The sequence below is a fragment of the Tetrao urogallus genome (genome assembly GCF_951394365.1).
Source record: "Tetrao urogallus genome assembly, chromosome: 7".
In the NCBI taxonomy this organism is placed as follows: Eukaryota; Metazoa; Chordata; class Aves; order Galliformes; family Phasianidae; genus Tetrao; species Tetrao urogallus.
In genome coordinates this window covers 35,888,321-35,907,071 of record NC_136820.1, presented here as the reverse complement: position 1 = coordinate 35,907,071, position 18,751 = coordinate 35,888,321, and the positions used below count along the sequence as shown (strand labels likewise).

General features: G+C 42.8%; 1 protein-coding gene across 1 annotated transcript; it reads right to left on the bottom strand.

Moving 5' to 3' along the window:
* Window positions 1-5,637: 5,637 nt before the first annotated feature.
* On the bottom strand, window positions 5,638-16,204 carry LOC306948468 (uncharacterized protein; the record flags this gene model as incomplete). Its single annotated transcript, XM_079538106.1, has 6 exons — window positions 5,638-11,196; window positions 11,444-11,625; window positions 12,144-12,347; window positions 13,582-13,742; window positions 15,083-15,236; window positions 16,144-16,204. The coding sequence occupies 6 exons, from the start codon at window positions 16,202-16,204 to the stop codon at window positions 5,638-5,640; spliced, it is 6,321 nt and encodes a 2,106-aa protein (XP_079394232.1).
* Between the last annotated feature and the right edge of the window lie 2,547 nt (window positions 16,205-18,751).

Here is an 18,751-nt window from a genome sequence, read left to right as displayed (position 1 = left end):
CATCTAGAACGTGTCTTGTGTTTCACGTCACTCTTGCCACTGCTGCACTGCACCACCCACTGCCTCACTGTGCTCACATCTACTGTGTGATCTCTACCATTGTTCAGCAAGCATCAACGAATGTCAGTGGATGCAATTTTTTTTCTGCATGGATGAATTCAATGTCACACTTTTGCTTCCTATGCACTTCCATGTCAGATGCCATTTTGTCAGCCTGCCCCTCTGCTGCCATCTGTCAAGTGGCAATAAAATGTAACTGGATACTGGTGAGAAGGTTCAACCTCTACGGCCATACTGCCAACATGTGCCGCTGACATTGTGGACCATCATAATAAAATAGGGAGCATTACTTCTGGAGCAGCCCTTGTATGCTGGGATTTCCAAAAATGGCTCATTGCTACCCGAGCATCAATGAAGCAGTTAACAAAATGAAAGAATAAGAAACAAGGGGGAAAAAAAACAGCCATGTTCCAAAGAGTAGCATACACACCTCCCTTAGAAACAGGCTGAAGTGAGACATATTTTAATCCTTTAACAACATTGATTAAAGCATTTACACGGATTCAAAGAAAATACAGATTGTCTTTGTAGGATCCTGGTGTTTGACTGACTGGGCTCAGAGCCAAGGTAGCTCACCTGGGACAGTGGGGAGAGACTCCCAAAGGCACTGGCCACAACTAGCTCCAGTCAAGGGGGATCTGCATTAAAACCAAGCCTGCATCACCTGGGTAACACCAGAGCTACAACCACAACTGTGTAATGGCATAGCTTGGCATATCAGGAGCAACAGTCCCTGATGCAAGTCTGAGCAAGTTCTGCAGTCCAACCTGCACGTTATCAAGCATTACATGATCCATGCAAAACAAGAAACATAATGGTTTATTTGTGTGAAAATATAGTTCAGCCTGAAAAGTCCATTCACACATTCACATAACAAAGAGATGCTCTGACTAATTGCCCGGGGCAGAAGGCAAACCATGCAGCTCTGAGCACATTTTTCAAATAAAAGTTCTATCTCTTCTCATTAATTTATGCCACTGCTGTGCAGAACATATCTGACTAATTACATTCATGGGTATACTCAGACCAGGGGAGGCAGGCATCTTTGCAGATTGCCTACATGTATCATTTCGGGATCTGAGTGGAAAAATCAATATTTTTCCACAGACTGCGCTAGGGATGTGATTATCTAATGACTGAACATCCTGCTAATTAGCATCCTGCTAATGGGATCCTTCCTGTGATAACGGGACTGAGAGTTTGGAGACTGAGAGCCTTTAAAAACACCCCAGGTGGTTAATGCTACCTGAGGATCATTGCAATGACCAAACAATATTGTCACTAAAAGCTTTCTGTGAAACATAGAAACTGACTTCTTCAACAAGTAATTTATCTAATTACAGTCCTGATTATGAACAGAACATTGTTTTCCAGGCAGAAAGGGCAGCTGCAGCTTTCTTCTAGCTCATGTCTGACAGCAGCTGACAAAGAGCACTGAATCCAATCCAAGGGTCCGAGCAAGATCTGCAGAGTCTGCAAGGGTCTGTTTGCATGCTCTGGCAATGATATCTGGCAGTACAGAAGAGCACGCAGGACTCTGTCACTGCTCCTGTTGCACTGTCACAGCAATGCAGGCTGTTTCTGTGTTTCTCCCAGGCCATCCTGCTGCTTCTGGATAACTTTCCCTTCCCTTCCCTTCCAGCTGCTTGCAGGTTTCAGGCCATCTAACGTATCTCCTACCTACTGTGTCATCTGCTTGCATTTCCCACTCTGTCTTTCTGCTTATATGTCCTGCACATTTGGCAGGCAGAAGCAAAAGGGCCCTCAGCACCCTGCCACTGCTGTGCTCCTCTGCACTGCGACCTGCTGCTGTAGGACTGCCAAATGCTCCCTGCGCCAGCTGCAGCTGAAATGCACATCTCCAGAGCCTTTTTCAAAATCAGCTTTCTTATTGTTCTTACTGTGTGGGGGTTAGAACGCTCTTGGTTTTATTCACATATTCTGGCCCCTTTATGGCAGATCCTGAGCAGCAACCAAAAGCAAAGATGTGGAAGGCAGGAGCTGCCCTAGCACTCCCTCAGAACACAAGTGCCACCAGGAGGTGATGAGAGCCTGGCTTTCCCCATAGTGCATGGCTGGGCACTGCTGCTGGCCCAGCAGAGGCAGCTTGGGTAAGAGAAAGCCAGAAAGCAGCAGTGCATTCAGCCAGCCAGAGTTGGTGCTTTGGCCTCGTGGTCAGACCTGACTTTACTAAGGCTTTGATCAACAGATTACAACTACACAATGTGAAGGTGTACGTGAGATGTTCATGTGTACTTAACCCAGCTTCACTGCCTACAGTGCTGAATGTGTATAACAGCCTCAAGAGCTGGGGATACAAGCTCTGGAATCAGCTGGGAGGATCCATCCTCTTTGCATCCTCATCTCAGGTGTTTGTTAGACATTGAGTCCTCTCTGCATTATGCTGAACAGTCCCAACTCCCTCTGCCTTTCCTCATAGGAAAGATGCTCCAGGTCCAGTACTGCCTTTCACTGGACTCTCTACAGTATGTCCAGGGCTTGGTCCAGCTTGGTCTTGAATACCTCCAGGCATCCACATCATCTCAGGGCAACCTGTTCCAGTGCCTCACCACCCTCTGAGTAATGAATTTCTTTTTAACATCTAACCTGAATCTCCCCTTCTTATTTAACATTCTTCTCCCTCATCCTATCACTGTCTGTCCTTGGAGAAAGCTGCTCTTGGTCTTCTTTATAAGACCCTTTAATTAGTGTAAGACTGCAGAGAGGTCTCTTCAGAACCTTCTCTTCTCCAAGATGAACAAGCCCAGCTTCTGAACATCTTTATGGCTTACTTCTGGACCTTTTCCACATTTTTCTTCTTTTGGGGAACAGATTTGTATACAGTACTCCAGATGGGGTCTCATGAAATCAGAGTAGAGGGGGACAATCGCTTCTATTGACCTGCTGGCTACAAAAAGTTTTGGCGCTGAGAGGGTGGTTGGGCACTGGAGCAGGCTCCCTAAGGCAGTCAAGGCACAAAGCCTGTCAGATATCAAGAAGTGTTTGGACAACACTGATTAGCTCTATGGGCCAAAAATGTTCACAGTGACAGTAATCAAACAGTAGGACAGGTTGCTCAGAGAGGCAGTGGAATCTACATACTTGGAGATATTTAGGACTTCACAAGAATAGGCTACAAGCAATCCAACTGGTGGCCTTACTGTGGCCAACAGGCTTGACCAGATGGCTGCCAGAGGTCATTTCCAACTTAAATCATTCAGCAATACTACACCCTTGAGATTTAGCCCCCCTATTCAAAGCATGACTAGAAGACCTGACAGATCTCCCTTCCCCAGCTCTGCTAAATCATGTAATAATTAGGATATCTAATTCTGGTCATCATACTGCATCAACATATATCTCTTGCTTCCCCTTCCTGATTCTGATGAAACAGCCAGTTGAACAGTTTCAGAATATAAGGGGATGGATTTCAGGACACTTCTTGAATATCAAGGATTTTGTTAGCAACCGCCCTACACTGGATTCCTTGAACACTCATTTGCTAATTCTTTTACAGTAGTTCCAGCGATCAAAGGCAGTTGTGTCTGCTACTGCCAGTCATGATGAAACTACTGGCAAGAAATCATCTGCCAAGCCATTCTGGGGCTTCATCGTTGTGAGATAATCATGCACCCAAAGGACCAAGAGACATTTTGCAATGAGATCTAAAGGACCAAGGGACATTTGCAATGAGGGCAGCCTCTGAGAAATAGCCATCTTTCATACTTCTCGTTCTGCAAGGGACTTGACTGCTCCCTACATGATTTCTTCAGTGAGGTTTCATGTGCCTCGGTCAAATAAGAAAAGCTAATCATGCCTGTCCGTAGTAAGTGTGCCTGACTTTTTCTTCATATTTGAAGCAAAAGAGAGGACAAGAGGTAGCATTTGTTGAGCTGGCACTCTTGGCAGCTATTACTAGTTGGGATATTATGCTCTCATTGACTGGACTAGTCCTGTGGTGAAAATTTGGCTGCATCATCAGGTTCAAAAAGTGAAGGTTCACATTCTTTCCAAAGACCAGTTACAAGCAGAGTTCTTCAGAGCTCTACCCTGAAACACACAGTTTCTTACCTATATCAGTAACATCATACGCATACACACAAGTTAGAGAGTCTTTCACCCAGGAGAAGAGATTGAAAGGAATTTAGGAAGAAGATAGGACAGAAGGGTAGATATACTGATCAGCTATAAAGCATGGCCAAATGTAATGATCAGCCATCCGCTGGCACACAACAGGCTTGCTTTATCTCCTTATCCCTCTGTCCCCCATGCTTGTTGCTCCTCAAATCACCTAGATCCCTCTCTTTTATAAACTTGTGTTCTTCTCCTAAATGACACACAAGTGCAGTCCTGAAATATTCTTTCCCTGAGTACCATGAGGCGTCCCACTAGCCCTAGGCAGTAACCTCCCTCAGTTCAAAGGCTGTTCCAGTATAGTCTGGTCTTGATGGCTTGTCATACCTTGACACAGGGGCTGAGGCTCCCCTGAGATAGCACTGAGATGGTCCCAAGCAGGATATCTCTTCCTCTGAGTCCTTAATTTGGCTTCTTGGTTGTCATTGTGCCTTTGTGCTCTCTGTGCTCCTTTGGATGTATGGGGAGGGGCCTTTAATAGGTGAATTCTTCTTATGATAGGCCTGGGCACAGCCATGGGAGGAAAATAAACTAGGCTCCATCACCTACCATTGACTCTTTCTGCTCTTCATGGGTGTGCAAATGACCTTTTCTCACATAAAATAACAAAAGGATCTAATGTTGGTTCAGTTTTGAACAAATCACAGCCGCCTGCCCAATTTATGAAAGATACTGACAATAAACTCGACTTCAGCCAGAGGGTCATCAAGATGGTTGGGAACTGGAGCACCAGAGCTATGAGGAGTTCCTGAGGAAACTGTGCTTGTTTTGCTTGAAGAAGAGACGGCTTCAGGGGATGGATGTGTTCTTTCTGTAAGTGACGTCCATGCTCATTAGCATGCAAGCAAGCCATGCATTAGTTCCACTATTACAGAGGTGGCTTCCCTTCTCAGCCAGGTGATGTGCCATCCCTGTATTAGGTAAGTCCAGATGCTGCCAGAACTGCAAGAGAAATCTGATGGGAAGTGGTAACTGGATATAAAATGGATAAACAATACAAGGACACTGTCCTCATTTTAATCAATTATTGACAATGTTTCCTCAGTGTACTACGGGCAAAGTTAGTATTTTCTCTTGGAAGTAAAGTAAGGGCAATTGTTGTTATTAGGAACATTTAAAATTAGAGGGTGCGGGAAGGATAAAAACTAAAACAGCACAGAGATACACTTGCAGTTTTGCGTTTTAAAAAATGTTGCTATTTTCATTTATATGATCTTTCATAAAAGGCTAGCAAATACAGTTGTTTTACTGACAATTTTTAAAATTTTTGTATAAGCAAAATACAAATTCTAAATTGTTGAAAAAGAAAACCCTTAAATTCACAACATCTAAAAACAGTCATTAAAAAGATATCCAATTTATACCTTTAACAAGAATCAGAAAATTACTGAAATCCTGCAAAGGGTCTAATCATCTTTACATAATTATTGAAAGAAATGATTCCTATAGCCGAATCTCATGTTCTCCACTTGCAACTGCAGACGTTTTTTTCTCTACAGTTCCATCTGCATTGGTTGTTTCTCCTAAAACTACTACTAAACTTGACAGAGTGGTGTGAGGATCAAGTAGTTTCAGAAGAGGTATGTCCACCTTTCTTTCTTGAAAGACGCGGTTCTGAATTGTCATGGCTAACATAGAGTCTATGCCCAATGATGAAAGTGGAGTATTCATGGCCAGTTCATCTGGGTTCAGTCCAGTGAGGTCAGCCATCAGTGAGGTAATATAGTCTTCAGACTTGACTGAAGCAGTATCCTGGACTTGAGATTTCTCAGGGGGTTCAAGCTTGCTTCCAAATTCTTCTAACATGAGTGATGTAAACCGATTTTTAAGTGAAATAATCCGAGTAAAAACATGATTAAATAAAGTTGTAAAATTTAATTTGACAACAGCTTGCTGAGGGTTATTTGAAAGTAAGCTCTTCTTGAGATACTCATGAATCTCATGCACTTCCAGAATATCTATGCCCTTGGATCCCAGAATGTTCTGAATCTGGTTTTGATTGAGCAATATGCCGAGGTTCAAAGCACCCCAGTTGATGGACTGGCCAGAAAGACCACAGTTCCTCCTGTAGAGGCAGAAGACGTCCAGGAAAGAGTTTGCAGCTGCGTAGTTTGCCTGCGTGGAGTTTCCTAGAAAGGAAGTAACGGAGGAGTAGCACACAAAGTAGTCAAGCTGTTGGCCTCTTGTAGCCCAATGGAGATTTAGGGTCCCGGCCACTTTGGGGCTTAGCACTTTCTGAAAGTCAGCAAACTTCAGAACTTCAAGACGACCATCATGTAAAACAACAGCACTTTGAAAGACACCTTTGATTGGACACCCTTCAAATAATTTTGCAATGATCTGGAAAGCTTCCTCAACATTGCTGGTCAAAGTAATGTCACACTGCACAAACACTATTTTGCTGCCTTCATACTTCATCTGCAAATCCCTCATCTCTTCTTGCTTCTCCTTGCTTGGAATTTTCCTGGACAGTATTGCAATACACCCTCCTCCATTCGCCGCAATGAATTTCACAGTTTCAAAGCCAAGGCCAGCAAGCCCCCCTGCTACTACGTAAACAGCGTTCGGCTTAAATATCTTCTTCTCAGATCCATACAATGGGATATCTGAAAGAACAGGGATGTCCTTCTGCTTTCGCAGTACAGCAAGTGGGACGGATTTGCAGGTAAAAGAGCACACCACAGACTGCGGCCTTTCAAAGTTCTCAGTTTGCTGGAAGACAGAGCCTGGTAGATGTCTAAACCGTTTCATATCTAAAGAACCGATCCACACCCGCACCGCCTTTTGGAGTTCCTTTAGAGATGCCTTCTGGAAGATACTGCTAAGGATGAGAATATGAAAGCTGATATGTTCATGATCAAGTCCACTGACGCTCTGAATACATTCCGATTGCTGATGGCCACATACTATCACCACATCTTTCAGACAGTACATGTGTGCGAAATCCTCCTGAGACAGTCTCCCTACTGAAGGAAGAACAACAAGGGCATTGCATGCATTTATATGCTGCAACATATCAGGAGTGGGCCTTGCAAGTACTGTTTTCCAGCCCACCTCTTCTGCTGCCACAGAAAGAACACGGCATAACACTGATGATGGTTCTGTAGAAATAATTCCCAAAGTTCTGCCGTGCTTCCCCTTGGGTAACCTCTGGTTTAAGATCTCCCATGCAATGATGAAGTAGGACACACAAGGGACGGTCTGAAAGCACGGAAATTTCTTTACATTTAAACAAACAGTTCTTGGGACCTGAATTCTGGATGATGCAGCTGCCGGATAACATGAAACCACGCGATCACCCACTTTAACCTTCTTCACAGCTGTGCCTATTGCAATGACTGTGCCACTGAAATCAAGAGCTAAAAGTCTGTGTTTGTCTGCTGCTTGGGAATTCCAGTAGAGTGCATTGCCAAAGTTATGACTAGAAACACTAATGGGAAAATAATCTTCAGAGTGGATACAGATCTTATCCACTTGAATCTCTACACTTTGATTTTCCAGCTGAGTAGCAGTGCTGGTGGATAGTTCAGCAGACAAGTCTTTTGCTGAGTATGGATCAGCAGTGTACAAAGTGAATGTTTCTGAATTCTGGAGAGACCGTACACGCTGGCTGTAATCTTCATCTACAAAAGGAGTGCGTTTGATTTCAGATGCATAAATTCTTCCTTGGCTGATGTAGACTTCCGGATAATCCTTTCCTCTGTATTTGACAAGGACATCTGATAATGTTGAGATGTCCAGGGAGCTGGAAGAGCTGAGGTCAATTATCTGAAACGTGATTTCTGGAACTTCAACAACACAAGTTCTGGTCATGCCATGCAATACAAACCCACAGTTAACGTGGTCTACATTTCTTTCTGTTGTTCTGTAGCTGATCACTCGGATTGAACAGGGAGACCTTTTCTCTCTTAACGCCACGATAACTTGGCGATAGGCTTCACAACACTTGGAGAGCTGGTCGACCACCTTACTTGGGAGCTCTTCATTCACCTTTTGAATTCCCCACAGGAAGAGAACTTCATTGTAATCCTCAACCTCTGCTTTCATCTTATTCCTTGCGTGGGCTTCCAAGAGGGATTCCCAGTCTTCATACATAACATATCTGGAATCGGGATGCAAATATTTTCTGAGCTGCTCAGCTATCCCAAATTTGTCAGCAAACACTAGGACTCTAGGCACTGCTTCTACATGACCAATCATCTTTGACGGAGAAACTTCTGACCACTTGTTTTCAAACATGAACTCATTGTCTCTGGAAGACGCTGGTTTCATGAAAGTGATGGCAACACGCTTGAGTTCAGCCAAAACGGACCCGTGTTTGTCCATGAAGCATCCACAGACCTCAAAGCAGTTCCCAATGGATTTGCTTGTTCTCATATATATCATCATTTCTTCCTCCAGAGGTCGCAGCACCACCAGGCTGCCTATCCCTGAAGGAAAGCCTGCTCTGGACTGCTGCGTGCTCGAGATCATGACAGCAGTCATCTGCATAAAACAGTCCAGCAGCACTGGGTGGATACAGTAGCTGTACATCTCTCCGAGAGTCTCCTTGTTCACCTTGATGCTTGTTATAGCTTCCTTTAGTTCCTGGCAATAATGCACATCCCTGAGCTGCCTGAATACGGAGCCATACTGAAAGCCAATCTGAGACAGTGCTTCATAGACCTTCTCTGTGCTAATCACTGACGTGCATCTGTGATAGACCTCTTGGAAGGAGATGGTGCTTTCTTCCACAACAGCCTCAGGCACCTTTCTAACTTGGCCTGAAGCGTAAACTGCGTTGGAGGAAGAGAGTATCTCAAAGGCTGTCGCTGCTTTATGTGGACTCAGATTGATATTCAAGACTTGGGAACTCTGTGTGAGAACGCACGGCGCTGAAAAACTGACGCTCATCTGGCAAGCACTCAGAGGCATTTTAGGTCCTGAGCTGCTCATCACGCAGGCCAGACCAAGCTCCACATAAAAAGCACCAGGAACTAAAGCCACACCGTTGTTCTTGTGCTCATATAAGTAGGATGTGGTGTCCTGGGAGAGCAGGCAGCCAAACTGCGTGTTGTCACTGTTGATGACATAAATCAAAGGATGACCAGAGCCAACGTCTCTTTGGTTTGCTTGTTGGCGGGTATCCAGAGAAGCCACAGCTCTTTTACGATCAAATTGATATCGTGGAATGGTCACTGGAATGCTTTGATATCCATCATAAAAGTGGTGCCAGTTGGGATTATAGCCCAATTCAAACAGATTTCCAACCAAACTAAAGAGTGCCTGATACTCTGCATCAGACTGCAGAGAAGGGAAAACCTTGGTGACTTTCCCTAGAGTCTCTTTTATATTTCTCTGCAACGCTCTATGAGGACTTATTTCAACAAACACTACATTTTCCTTGTCTCTAGCTGCAGTTGCTATGGCTTGAGTGAAAGCAACTGGCTCACGAGTATGCTGGGCCCAGAATTTGCCACGAGTGAAGTCATTTGCAGAAGCAGCTGCCCCGGTCAGAGTTGAAATTACTTCAACATCACCCTTCTGTTCCTCTAAAGGCTCTATGCTCTGCTCCAACTCCCCAAGTATCACATCCATGCTAGGGCTGTGGTAGGCAGCTGGGACATTCAAGACATGAAGAAAGATGTTTCTGTGGCTGAAAGCTTCTGCTAAATCTTTCTGGACCAAGTCCACATCATCTGGATTTCCAGACAAGGTGCAGGAAACTGGGCTGTTGAAAGCTGCAATGCACACCTTTCCCGAGTAGCGATGCAGATGTTCAGCAATCTCTTGAACGGGGATGTTTCCAACCACCAGCATTCTGCCCCTGGCAGTCTTGGCCTGCAGCCTGCTCCGGTGATATATCACTTTGACCGCATCTGCCAGGGAAAGGTAGCCTGCAAAATGTGCTGCGGCAACTTCCCCCACGGAATGGCCAACTGCAGCCACTGGCTTAATGCCCCAGTACTTTAGAAGAGAAGCTAAGGCAACCTGCAGGGCAAAGAGCATGGGCTGGGAGAGCTCTGGATTCAGCAACTCCTTTGAGCTGCGACCTCTTGCTGGCAGAAGGCTGATGGGAGCGTGTTTGCGAAAGAGCGCTTCTACTTCCTTACACTTGTCTCTGAACACCGGCTCTGAGCTCAGCAGTGCCTCACTGAACTCCTTCAGTGTTACGCCGTTGCCACAGAACACAAACACCAGCTGAGGCTCCACCTTTGACGTGGCAAAGTCAGTGCTTGCTGCCGACGTAACTTCTTGCTGCAAGTGTCGGAGAGAGTTTGCCACAAATGCTTTTCGGTACCTGTAGTTGGCATGGCTTCTTCTGCAGGCAGATGTATAGGCCAGGCTTGGCAGAGTTACGCAGTTTCTTGTACTCAGATGCGCAGCTGTGTCTGCCATTGTCATCTGAAGGGACTTAGCTGATGCTGCGGACAGCAGGACTAATTCCAGCGGCCTCTTAAAGGCAGGAAGAGGCTCTGGCTGCTTAACCTGCCTGACTACAACATGGGCATTGGTTCCTCCAAATCCAAAGCAGTTGATGCCAGCTACTCTTCCGTACTCACCGGAATCTTCCCAGGGCTCCACCGCGGTGGGAATGGCAAGGTTTAACTTCTCTGTATCGATGCTGCTCATCTCCTTTGAGTAATGCAAAGATGGAACAATCTTTCCATGATGCATCATCAGGAGCACTTTGATCAAACCTGCTGCTCCAGCAGCTGATTCAGTGTGGCCAATATTTCCTTTCACCGAACCAATTTTCAGAGCAGGAACTTGTGAAGGTCTGTTTCTACAGATGACATTGCCAAGGCTTTCAGCTTCCGTGGGGTCTCCAGCAGCAGTTCCCGTCCCGTGAGCTTCAATATACTGCACAACTGAGGGATCCACATGACCTTCATAAATGCTGCGCAGTAACTTCTCCTGCTCTATTTGAGACGGCCTTGTGATCGGCGTTATAGACCTACCATTCTGATTGACTGCACTGATGTTTATAACACCCCAGATTTTGCTGTGGTCTTCCATTGCCTGTTTCATAGAAACAGAAAATCATCTTTAATCATATCATGCTTTATCTATCTGCGAGGAAAAGAACCATCAGTAAGCTTACATTTGTGATCTTTCCCACGCTAGAAGAAAAGCATAAATGTTTTCCTAATGCTAATAAGAAGCTTATATTAGAAATGCTTTTTGCTACAGTAATTACAAGAAATGGATATACAAAATTCAGGTAAGAAGCCAGGCTTATTTTAGGCTTCTTCACAAACAATCTTACCTTTTTCAGTGGTTTGAGGAAAACAACACCACAGCCTTCTCCCCTTCCGTAGCCATCTGCCTTTTTGGAAAAGGGTTTACTCATTCCATCTGGAGAGATCATTTTTGCTTTACTGAGAGACACAAAAGTACTGGGAGCGATTATGCTGTTCACACCACCACAAATAGCTGCCTCACAATCTCCTAGAGTAAAACAGAAACATATTCCAGTTGAGATGTTCAAGGTCACAGAAAGAAACACATTAACTGTAACTTAGTTGATTGAAAAGACAGATATTACAGAAAGACTTCACTGATACTAAAAGTTAGTTGTGATATTTTAATTGTTGAGATTGGAATCTGTCATTGTGACTGGTTGTTGAAAAAGTACCCAATACAATTATCTAAAATTACATCAGGCTATGTTAGAGAAAGTAACAGAATTCCTCACAGTAAAAGATTACTGCTTCTGCAGGTACAGTGCATATTTCTGAGGCACTGGAATCCATTAAAGCACCTACTGGTGAACATGAAGGTATTAATCACATCTCAGGAAGAATAAAAACATGAAATAATACTGTAACTTAGTTCTTCAAAATAGCTAGAGCACATAACTTCAGAAGTTATGTAACACAAATCCCAGGATAATATATATATACCTCTGCAATTTCATACAGCATTAATTCTAATTTCTTTGCCTACCATCTCTTCAGTCCCATTACCTGATTTCATTGCTCGCAAGGCGTAATGCAGGGCAAAAAGAAATGATGAACAAGCAGTGTCAACTGTCAGCGATGGTCCAGTCAGATTAAATGTGAAGGAGACCCTATTAGCAGCTATGCTCATTGCTGTTCCTGTACCAACATAGTGATTTATTTCACTTACTGATTTGCTTCTTATGATTTCAAAGTCTCGATTCATAAGGCCTGTAACAATACAAATACATGTCACGTTACCCTGACCAAACCAAAGGAATGTACAACCTTGAATTTGATTCCACATCCTTATATCTAAATAGGGGATAAAAAGATTTGAAGGGTGGACTATTTGTTATATAAGGAATTGGTTGGAAGGCCACAGCCAGAGGGTTGTGGTCAATGGTTCTATGTCCAGGCGAAGGCACAAAGCAAGTGGTATTCCCCCGAGGTTTGTCTTGGGACTGATATTCTTTAACATCTTTATTAATAACATAGATGATAGGATTGAGTATATACCCTTGTAGTGGAAATGCTAAGTCACAGCCTGAAACAGTGACTGAGCACCTGGTGGGAAGGAAAGATGATCAGAGAGTTGGAGAACCTCTCCAGTGGAGGCAGGCTGAAGGAAGTGGGCTTGTTCAGCCCAGAAAAGAAAAGGCTGCAGGGAGACCTCATTGCAGCCTTCCAATATTTAAAGGAAGACAATGAACATAAGGGAAATGAATTTTTTTTTATGCAGGTAGATAGTGATAGGACAAGGGGGGGGATGGCTTTAAACTAAAAGAGGGGAGACTTAGATTAGATGACAGGAAGTTTTTTTACTGAGAGAGTGGTGAGGTGGGCACTGGTTTTCTGGGCACAAGTTGCCCAGAAAGGTTGTGGATGTCCCATCCCTGGAGGTGTTTAAGGCCAGGGTGGAGGGGGGCCATGGAGGGGGGCTGAAGGGGACCATGGGCAGCTTGATCTAAGACTTGATCTAGAGGTTGGCAACCCTGCCTTGTGACATGTAGGCTGAAACCTGATGAGTCTTGAGGTTCCTTTCAACCTAAGCCATTCTATGATTTTATGATTCTATGACAATCAGCAGCTGGACAAGTACACCTTGGTAGTATACCAATATCTACATAAGAATTTCTGCTGCTTTCAAACTATCTTAACCTCCACAACACCTTAACCACAGTATACTGCTAAACATCAAGGTGTTTAGCAGAAAGGGCTAGGCGGAGTTGAGATTGCTTTCTGTGCCAACACTGGTGCCTCAAGATATTAACAGGGACACCTAAAATTAGATACATTAATTATGTTATGAATTTCTAGAGTGACCTAATAGTCTGTCTTCAAAAATAACTAGTCATAATACAGTAGCCTTAACATCTCCTAGGCCAGCGACACACAGTTTACAAAGGGGTGATCAATTTCATGAGGGTAGAATGGATATTCTTCACTATAATTTTTCTCTTACCAACAAAAACACCTGTTTTGGTGCCACTGATGGCTTCTACAGGGACTCCTGCATCCTCCAGTGCTTTGTATGTGCATTCTATCAATAACTTCTGTTGTGGATCCATGCATTCAGCTTCCATACTATTTATTCCAAATAGTTGGTTGTCAAATGTGTTAAATCTAAAATACATGAATTAGAAAAAAGCACAATATGTATGCAATACATAGATTACCAGCTTTTTCTTTTGCAATGTCACAAAAAGCAAAGCAGTAAGTGATACTGTTCACATTTATGAAATTTAAAAAAAAGACTGGGACAAGAATGCTTTATTTTCTGCCACAAAAATATATATTTTTATCAACTATTCTACATTTCAGATAGAATACCATTCATTGATTTTCATTTTTTTTTACACACTGGTAGATTATCATACTGGTACCAACAGCATTCCTCACGCTATCAAAACTTGCACAATGAGACCCCTTTGCTGCAATGTTGACCTAGTCAACAAGTTATGACTAACTTCCAAACAATTTAAAGACAATATAGACATATGACTGTACAATTTAAATATGTATGGGATCAGCTCAGATGCTCCCAGAAGATACCTCTCTTTTTCTCTAACAATAATCTAAAAATATATTGTGTTTTTGTAGTGTTTCTGTCTTAAAAATCTTTAAAATAGGCCCACAGTTAAAAATAATTAAGCCCAGATTTTAGCTTTTATTCAAAGATCACATTTGTATGGCTTTCTGTCATCTCTTGAATTAACCAAAAAATAAAATATCTGAAAGGAGAAAAAATAGTTGAGTAATTCTGATCCTAACCCATTAAGTGTTATTCCCAGGGCCCAATAAGATTAATTCTGTCTTTATATATTAGAGAAAAAACAAAAAAAAAGCACATATCTAATGTAATTTGACAGGAAACACTGGGGCACAAGTGAAAAGATACACACCACAGTTCAAATCTCCATGACTTCTTTGTTCAGAAGGATCTTAAACCAGTATTTATGTACACAAGATTAGTGCCTGAGGTCCAGCAGATCTGGTCAACCTTCAAACTGAAACTGGGCAAGACTCCTAAGGCAGACTGTACTCTGAGTCCATACTCTGCCGCATTCTTCCACAGGCCATAACTGGGCTTTACAAATCCTTTGGCAGGCTGTAGCCCACCTCAGATCTGAAATGCACACCTTCATACCTAACGCAGGTGCATGTGTGTACTCAAAAAGTACACATCCATTGCACGACTGGTTGCATCCCAACACATGACAAGAATGATCGTAAAGTTGCATTATGCATTCAAAGATCGTGGCCTGCAAAGAAATGTGCTCATAACTGTCATGATACAGGAACTCCTGCAATTTGAAAACTACAAGTTCATTGTGTGAGATGAAAGAAAACTGTTTCTACGTCCAATTCATAATATCTCCCTGCAGCTTGCTCTCTCTGAAAGGCTGGACACATCAGACTAGATACAGAAAAAAATCTGTGGCACAGCACAGTAACACACTCACTCATTGAGAAGAGCAGCTCGTGTTGTATACATTTTTCCTGGCTTGTTACTGTCTGGATCGTACCACTCTTCGGTATTAAATCTCTCTGGGGGGATTTCTACTGTGCAGTTTTTGCCTTCCTCCAGCACTTTCCAGAAATTCTCAATTCCTTCACCTGTTGTACAAATATGGCAAAAAAGATTACATTATGCATTCCCTTTTGTCATGCTCATTCAGAAAAACACATTCTGTTACCTGAAACTCCTACGTATAAATCTAGGTAGCTGAAATGTAATTGCTACAGACAAACAAACCATCATGTTTTGGTGACACAAATATGGGAAGGAACGACTCATCTTTTCACTACATGCTTAAAAGCAAGTTAACCCACCAAATTAATTCCTTGAAAACTCTGAAGATTGTTTAAGAAAAATAATATGGCAGATAGCAAAATAACACGGCATCAATGTTCCAACACACATTCCATCTCCTCCCAGCTTCAGCTTTCTCCACTATTCGTAAGTCCTCATCCACGCTCACTCTGCAAGCAGTGCTAACCTGTTACATGACCAAGTACTGACCAGCTCAGCTCTAGCTGATGTGGGACATCGGGCACCGGAACTGTCAGGAATAGTTACTGGACGACAGCAATCTCACCTGAGGCTAAACACCCATGCTCAGTCCACCAGCCAGCTACCTAAATGTCTCCATCCATCTAACCTAACAATACAAATGTCCCTATGGATGCACAGTCCTACACCTGTGCATGATCATCTGGCCGGTGCACGTGCAATAACCCCAAATCATCCCTGACACGTTTGGTTTGTCTGCATGAGTTTCATGCATGCAGCTCAAAGCCCTGCCCACAGCGAACACTGCAGCTCTCGCTCTCAATGGACAAATTCAAACGAACTCATTTTCACCATAATGAGATCATTCAGAAAGATCCTACAAGTAGCAAAGCCATGAACTCTGCCAAATTAAGGGGGAAACATGCTATTTTACTCCACATCAATGCTAACAAGTGACTGTGCTTTTCAATATTCAGTCAGCATCCTGCCTTCTATTTACTCAAAACTTACCTCCGGGAAAGTTGCATGCTATTCCCACAATAGCAATTTCATCTCCTGTCTCCATCTTCATCATCTGGGCAGCACAACGCAGTTAGAAACAAAACTCAGATCAAACAACTTTACATTAACCATAAGATAAATATTAGTTTAAAAGATGATCTTCACGTAAGTACACATATTTGCTCAAAGGATGGCTTATTTTGAATGACTTATTTTTGGCTGCAATGAGAAAGGTGGCCAACCTGAGGGGTATTTCTCATTCACTCTACATTTAGAGGAAAGCCCCTAACTAATTCCTCAGACTCCCTAATCCACAGACACTCTTTTTGCTGTTTAGCCTCAGATACACCCATCACCACCTCGTCTGCTCTTCAGCGTAAAACACAGTTACCAAGCAGGCTCTGCATGTTACCAGTTAAAGTCAGACCAGCTAAACAGTCAACAAACTATCAAATAAGGGAAGGAACAAAAGTTGCTTCATCCACACTCTGAAAAAGCGCTTGGAGAGAAAATCCTATTCTGGGCATTGCTTTGCTGGATCCCATGGCTGCCTGGCTTTTCTCTGAATTGCCTTCCGCTGGTGAAGTTCCATAAGAGAACTCCCACAGACTATGCTCAAGGCTACCAACAGCTAGCGAAGAGATCTCTGTATTCCTGACAGTGGTCAATCTCCAAATAGCACCACTACAGCCCCTGGAATCGCTTGCCTTGCATCCCACCTGCAGCTTCAAGGAGAAAGCTTTTGTTGAGGAGAAATTTGAAACAAAACCGTGACATTTTTTAACAACATAATGGTAAGGAAAAAAATTGTATCAAATGAAATTTCTCAGAATAGATTTGAAAGATTTTGTTTGTTTGTTTTGTTTGTTTGTTTAATTCTGGAATTCAAATTGGGAGACAAAAATGAGTTCAATCCAAAGAATGCCTGCCTCAGATCCCTTGCTGCGCTTCCTTCAGCCTAGAAAGCTGAGATGATTCACAGTGAAAGGAATTTTTTTTAATGCTTGGCAATGATAAGATTATCATCTCCGTGACAACACAGTAGGTCCCAAAGACCCCTTCAGAGTCACTGACTGCAGTGACGGAGAAACAAAGCTGATTCAAAGCCCTACAGATCACATCTGTGATTTCTGGGAGGTTATCTTTGGAATGGGTAATTAAAACAACTGTAACGATTCATACTGTTAGAAGGGAAGTAAGGGGGCAAACTAGCAAATAAAACCAAGCCAGGATCTAGCTTTCTAGGATTAAATTCTATTTTAACAATCATAATAATCCTAAAATGCCATAAAAAAAGTTTGCTTCTTGCTCTTTCCAAATCACCTCTGATTTTAGGACTGGAGATCCCTCCCAAAGAGTCAGAAATAAATATGATCATTAACACGTCTGTGATTTGGGATCTTTTCCCCCATGCTAACTTGAGAATCCAGTTTCTATTTCTATTAATCTCTTCATTAATTTATAGTTTGAATTTCAGTTTCTATTTATTTCCAGTTCATAATTTAGGCATTATTTAATTTGAAGTTAAATTTCCTTTTCATTTCTACTTTTGCTCTATTGATTTCCATGTTATTTCTATTGCATATTTTAATTTCACTGCCAACCTAAAGTTGCAAAGCCCAACACTGTTATTCTTACCACAAAGATACTGGAAAGCATGGGTTTTAAGTAAGCACTTAAATAGCATTTGATAGAAAAAGAAGGAATTTCACCTTTTAACACTAAGTATGACAGTTACAAAACTATCCAATGAGATTCATAACTCTTACCTTATGTGATTCCAGTAGGGGTTACTAACAGGCTGAGTCTTTGGAAGTCCTTTATATAGCATTCTGGGAGGTTTCTTATTCAAATCCATGCTAGAACGTGGCAAAAATGTGAACGCCTTTTAGAAGGAAAAAGCAAATTAGTCATTACTTTATGATTAATCAGCAGCTCTCTCCATGACTAAAGTTCAACATTCCCTCCTTGAAGGCAGTAAATGCAATCAAGTGTTACATCAGGACAAAAATAAAATCTGTCTTATCTAGCTCCCACTCTTATCAACATCCAGAAGCAAACTCTGAAGGCATCACATCCCCCAGCCTCTGCTAGATGCCTTTTTAACTCTTCCCCAGCTGGTTTCATCTCAACTACCCAAACTCATCTTTCTCCTTCTCCTACTTGCCAATGGAAGCACAGTCTTTGAGGAGCCAGGAGAGCCCACATGTCAGCATCTTCCCTGATGTTAGTGCCTTCCCTGGCTGTGGAACAAACCTCTTTCCAAAAAAGAAAGAAGAAATCACTGTCCTGAGTAAAAGAAAACAACGTATACTGTCACTAAATAGCTCTGAAACCTGTTCTGAAAAGCCCCAAATCTGCTCACTTTCATAGCTGTAAAATGCCTTTCTGTATTCTGGCATTACTGGGATTATTTATGCCATTTCTTCAAGTCAATTAACCCACGGACTCTGCCCACAGCATCATCACGAGGCTGATTCACAAGGTGGCTACTCCAAAGATAAGTTGAGTCTCCCTGTATTTTGCACGCGTCTAAAGAGCAATCCTGACATTTTCACTGTTAGTTCTGAAAGTAAGAAATGCCGAGCCATGTGTTGAGGTACTGGTTCAGTATTGG